Source organism: Hylobates moloch, unplaced genomic scaffold, assembly GCF_009828535.3.
Source record: "Hylobates moloch isolate HMO894 unplaced genomic scaffold, HMol_V3 SCAFFOLD_1, whole genome shotgun sequence".
Lineage (NCBI taxonomy): Eukaryota > Metazoa > Chordata > Mammalia > Primates > Hylobatidae > Hylobates > Hylobates moloch.
This window is the reverse complement of record NW_026652276.1, coordinates 184,063,203-184,069,080: the sequence shown is the minus strand read 5'-3', so window position 1 is coordinate 184,069,080 and position 5,878 is coordinate 184,063,203. Positions and strand designations below refer to the sequence as shown.

The 5,878-nt window shown below is 44.0% G+C and overlaps 1 protein-coding gene across 2 annotated transcripts in view; it reads left to right on the top strand.

Annotated features, from left to right (window-relative positions):
* The first annotated feature begins 47 nt into the window (after positions 1 to 47).
* DNAJC2 (DnaJ heat shock protein family (Hsp40) member C2) overlaps positions 48 to 5,878 on the top strand; it is a 33,167-nt gene continuing 27,336 nt past the window's right edge. The window contains exons 1-2 of one of the 2 annotated variants that reach the window (XM_032761284.2): positions 48 to 306; positions 2,942 to 3,132. In XM_032761284.2, the coding sequence (XP_032617175.1) occupies positions 243 to 306; positions 2,942 to 3,132 (255 nt within the window). In that variant the 5' untranslated portion in view covers positions 48 to 242. The remainder of the gene's footprint in view (positions 307 to 2,941; positions 3,133 to 5,878) is intronic. The other variant, XM_058425532.1, reaches the window with a different exon arrangement.

The window sequence follows — 5,878 nt, the reverse complement described above, 5'->3', positions numbered from 1 at the left end:
TCAGTCAGTATAGAACTAGGTTGCCGCACACGTTGGCGGGGGTGGGAGGGTGTGAGATTGGCCTCCACACCACGAAAGATCCATCCCGGAAGTGCTTACTGGTCGTCTCCATGCGCCGGTTCCTGGGTGTCGTAGAGCCAAGGCGCGAGGCTCCGACTGAGAGGTAGAGCTGGAGGGGACCCTAAGCGCCCTCGGCCCGGGACGTGAACCGCTGCGCCCACCAGGCTAGACCCGGCGCCATCATGCTGCTCCTGCCAAGCGCCGCGGACGGCCGGGGCACCGCCATCACCCACGCTCTGACCTCTGGTAAGTGCCCACCCAACCCCGGTTCCTTCTCACCTCAGCCGCCCCTGCCTCAGTCCTCCGCCTCGGCAACGCTGGGCTGTCTCTACCCTTGACCCTGGCGACTAGCCCCGGGGCCGTGTGGGTCCGTGAAGAGTGCCTTTTTGCTCCGTGTTTTAAAGTAATCCTACCCTAGGTTAGAAGGAAGAAGGGTGAGGGGTGCCTTCCTTTTGCTCCTACCGTTGCTTCCTCCTGTCGCCGCTGCTGACTCATGGATTGGGCTGAGCATTTCGGGACGGAACCCCCCCAGTACCCCAGAAAGGTTCTCATAAGCATCTCCTTGCCTACGGCGGAAAGACTACGCGCAGCGAGCACCCCACGTGCCTGGGGTCGTACAAAGCTTTGCTACTGGCGCTCTCTTAAACACCTTTCTCCCTCTCTACGTTTGCTCCGGCCTTGTTTTTTAAATGTCACAACTCAGACACCGCTCCTCATACTCGGTGTTCAAAGACTGCTGCTGAAAAGATCCGCGTAGACTTTGAAAGGCAGTTATTATTACAAGTGAAACTTGTCCTGCTGCTGTAGGTTTTAGATTTATGGCCCAGGACAGTCATGAGTATTGTAAACTTAAGAGTCTCCAGGTCCAGTGATCTACAGTAATTCCCATAGCCAGTCACATAGGCGCTTGTTGAATGTGATTTTGAACATAACCCATGGCACGTGTTGCATTCGTGGGTCTCCGTGTGCCTCTTACAATTAGAGGAAAAGGCTTAAAAGGCAGTGTTCTTAAAAGCTACACACCCATACTACAACAGGTAGTACCTTTTTGACACTGTTTTAATCCTCTCCTGTGGAATGTGGAGGAAATCTTAAAATAAGTTGTTCAGGGATTTTCCTTTTTCGAATTGCTAATATGCACATGTACAGTGATTTACCCCCACTTCCAGGAATAGATGATACCTTTACTACATGTTTGTAATTTCAGAGAGTTTTTATGGTCTCATTCAAGCTTCCTAGGAACTGAATGAGATAAATAGGTATTGTTTCCATCTTACAGGTGAAGACATCCTGATTCATTTCAGGCCACATAGCCACTGTCAAACCTAGCCTAAAACTCAGAGTGTCTGGTTTCAGATTGAGAGCTTGTTCCACCGCAGCTTAGCTGCATTAGTAAATCCCCATTTGCTGCTTGGAAAATTGCTTTCAGGACAAATTCTTGTTAGTGAATCCTTAAAATTTTTAAGAGCTATAGTTCAAGATTTTAATAATTAAGACAATTTGAGTTGTCTGGGTGCAGTGGCTCACGCCTATAATCCCAGCACCTTGGGAGGCCAAGGCGGGTGGATTACCTGAGGTCAGGAGTTCAAGACCAGCCTGGCTAACAAGGTGAAACCCTGTCTCTACTAAAAATACAAAAAAGTAGCTGGGCGTGGTGGCGGGCACCTATAATCCCAGCAACGTGGGAGGCTGAGGCAGAAGAATCACTTGAACCCGGGAGGCGGAGGTTGCAGTGAGCCGAGATTGCGCCATTGCACTCCAGCCTGGGCAACAAGAGCAAAACTCCGTCTCAAAAAAAAAAAAAAAAAAAATAGTTTGAGTTCTTTTTAGATTTTTTATTTTTGGTGAGGCTAGCTCTTCGTGACAATTTATCACTATTTATTACTTTATTAAAATTATTTGTCTAGGCCGGGCACGGTGGCTCACGCCTGTAATCCCAGCACTTTGGGAGGCCGAGGCGGGTGGGTCACGAGGTCAGGAGATTGAGACCATCCTGGCTAACATGGTGAAACCCCGTCTCTACTAAAAATACCAAAAATTAGCCAGGGGTGGTGGCGGGCACCTGTAGTCCAAGCTACTAGGGAGGCTGAGGCAGGAAAATCGCTTGAACCTGGGAGGCGGAGCTTGTAGTGAGCCAAGATCACACCATTGCACTCCAGCCTGGGGGACAGAGGGAGACTCCGTCTCAAAAAAAAAAAAAAAAAAAAAAAATTTGTCTAGCTGGGTGCAGTGGCTCACGCCTGTAATGCCAACACTTTGGGAGGCTGAGGCAGGTGGATCACCTGAGGTCGGGAGTTCGAGACCAGCCTGACCAACATGGAGAAACCCCATCGCTACTAAAAATACAAAATTAGCTGGGTGTGGTGGCGCATGCCTGTAATCCCAGCTGCTTGAGAGGCTGAGGCACAAGAATCACTTGAACCCGGGAGGTGGAGATGGCATTGAGCCGAGATCTCGCCATTGCACTCCAGCCTGGGCAGTAAGAGCAAAACTCCATCTCAAAAAAAAAAAAAAAAAGTAAAAAAATAAATAAATAAAATAATTTATCTAAAAGTAAAGTAGTTTGCAACATTTCTTCTTGTTCCTCACCTTACTCTCATATCCCCAACAAAGTACTGATTTATTGTTGACATTACTGAGTTTTTTTATTTTGTCAGATAACTGGAAGAGGTTGATTAAATACTCTTTAATACTAGGAAAGGATAATTTCTTGCTAACCCTCATGTAAACTGGATGACTGCAATTATTTTCCTAGTCAGTGGTTTTAAAAGTATATTCTGGTATCACTGTTTTGATTTTATTTCCTGAAAAAAGTAATTGCCTTGAAACAGATTTATTCCATGCAATACATTGAAGCCTCTCTTAACACTTTCAATCACAGCCTCTACACTCTGTCGAGTTGAACCTGTGGGAAGATGGTTTGAAGCTTTTGTTAAGAGGAGAAACAGAAATGCTTCTGCCTCTTTTCAGGAACTGGAGGATAAGAAAGAGTTATCCGAGGAATCAGAAGATGAAGAATTGCAGTTGGAAGAGTTTCCCATGCTGAAAACACTTGATCCCAAAGACTGGAAGGTATTTAATATCGAATATTTTGTTCAGTCAGATGCTTTATTAGACATAGTCAATTTTCTTATGAGTTTTCCATTAATAAACATGTTTTAAGATGATTCAGCAAGATAACTATAATTTAGCATCTGTTTATTACTAAGTCTTGAGTGGGTTAGCACTAGCCATGAGATACTGTCTCTGCTGGAGAAATCCAGGAAGAGTTCACAGAAAGATAATGTTTGCACTGGTCTTAAAAGAACAGGCAGCAATTAGTGAAGCAGAGAAGTGAGAAAAGTATTCTGGGCAGAAGGAGTAAGATATCCAAAGACACAAAGGAGTAAAAGAATATGTAGTGCCTCTTGGGGGATTGATAAGTCGTATAGGGTACATGCGGTATGGTGATGAGAAATCTAGTGTCTTTAAAAGGACACTGGACCAAACTCTGTTGTGTCCTTTTTACACCATGCTAAAGAAGGAATTAAAATTTATTTTTGGGACAGTAAGATACCATCAAAAGTTTCTTAGCTAATTTTAGCAAAGTAATTCCCTTGGCAGTACAGGAAATTGCTTGAAGAGGAGCAAGGGACTGGAGGGGAAGTGAATAGTTTACTGTTATAGGGCTAGTGCACTAAGGTAGACCTGTGACTGAATCCTTGAACTTACTATGTGGTTGGGTTTTGAGGAAGAGGGGTCAGATTTGCCTTTTTTGGAGGTAGCATTAACAGGCTTTGGTGACCCTGGCTGTGTGGCACAAGAGAAAGAGAAGTATTCAGAGGTCCTTCCCAGCATTAGAGCTTGAGTGACCTGCTAGAGTGTGTGGTCAGTAACCAATGCTGGGATGAGGTTAAGAATGTTTGTGGGAGGTGCTGTTTGTGTCTAAGTTTGACTATGTGAAGACTGAGGTTTTGGTACATAGCGGTGAAGCTGTCTAGTAGATGGTTAGAAATTGGTCTATGACTCCGAAAAGAGGTTAGAACCAAAGACTTTTTGAAGTCATTGGCGCATGGTGGTTGCTGTGAGGAACTGAATGACATCAGCAAGAGACAAAAGTATGAACAAATAGATAATGCTTTAGTAGGTACTTGTATAATAGTTAAATGTGTATGCTGTGGAATTGGAGTGCCTGAATTCAAATCTGGTTCTGCCATTTGGTGCACTTGGACCTTGGGAAAGTTCCCAGATATGTGTGTACCTCATTTCCCTTGTTGCTACAGTGAGATTGTTAACAGCTCAAAGGTTTATCTTGAGGATTAATAAAAGGATGCTTATAAAACACTTAACTTAGTACTTGCCACATGATAAATGCCAAACAAATAATGGATAATAAGAGTTCCTATGTCATTGGTTGTTTAGAGGACTAAATAAGCTAAAGCATATGTATAAAACATTTAGAAAAGTAAGCACTCAGAAAGTGTTAGCTGATTCTCCCACCTCATCCATTTTAAAAGAAAAAGACAACATTGAGGAGCATGGATATTTACAGGGTAGGAAAAGGAGGAAAAACAGCAGAAGATACTAAGAAGGGTGACAGAAGTAGAAAGAAAACAAGGAAAAAGACACTTTGTTATTTGAAGAAATACTTCCTAAACAGGCACTATATTCTTCCAGAAACTAAGGGAGGAGCAAGAGGGAAAAAGAGGCAGGGTGCAGTGGCTCATGCCTGTAATCCCAGCACTTTGGGAGGCTGAAGCGGGCAGATCACCCGAGGTCAGGAGTTCGAGACTAGCCTGACCAACATGGTGAAACCTCATCTCTACTAAAAATACAAAATTAGCCAGCGTGGTGGCACATGCCTGTAATCGCAGCTACTTGGGAGGCTGAGGCAGGAGAATCACTTCAACCCAGGAGGTAGAGGTTGCGGTGAGCCGAGATCATACAATTGCACTCCAGCCTGGGCAACAAGAGCAAAACTCTGTCTCAAAAAAAGGGGGGCGGGGGGAAAGAATCACCTGTGTCACTCCTTCAGAAAGAGGTCAATCACATAACATGAAAAATTCTTTTAAAAAACATTGGACCGGGCGTGGTGGCACATGCTTATAATCCCAGCTACTCAAGAGGCTGAAACAGGAGAATCGCTTGAACCGGGGAGGTGGAGGTTGCGGTGAGCTGAGATCGTGCCACTGCACTCCAGCCTGGGCAACAAGAGCGAAACTCCATCTCAAAAAAAAAAAAAAAACCACTGGATTTGGCAAACTAAAAGTTTCGGTGTCCTCATTGAAAGCAGTTTGAGTAAAATGATTGAGAAGGCAAGAGATTACAGTGGATGAGCAGTGATTAGGAAGTGATGAAGTAGGATCAAAGTGTAAAATACTCTTTCAAAGCTGGGTAGTAAAGAAATTGAGAGAAGATAGTAACTTCAGGAGAAGGCAGAGTTGGGAAAAGACAGAACTGGGGAGTGTTGATCTGTAAAAGGGAGAAGGTCTTTGGTATAGAAAGAAGTAGATTGTATCAGAGTAAGGTAGCAGGGTTCAGTCACTTGTTCAGTTTATTTTCATTCATCAAATATGGATCAAACACCATGTCAGATACTGTTCTAGGTGCCGAGGATACTGTACTGAACAAGACGGTATTACTGCTTCCACACAGCTTATATTCCAGTGATGTAATAAGTAAACAAGAACATGTAGCCATAAGTTCCATAGGATGGCCATAAGGTATCAACAGGTGCTAAGAGAAAAAAGGGGTCTTTGGTCAAGTAAGTTTGGAAAATGCTAGGTTTTACAGGTTTCAGTTTGTTTATTTTTTAAATCTAGTTACAGGACTTCTCAGA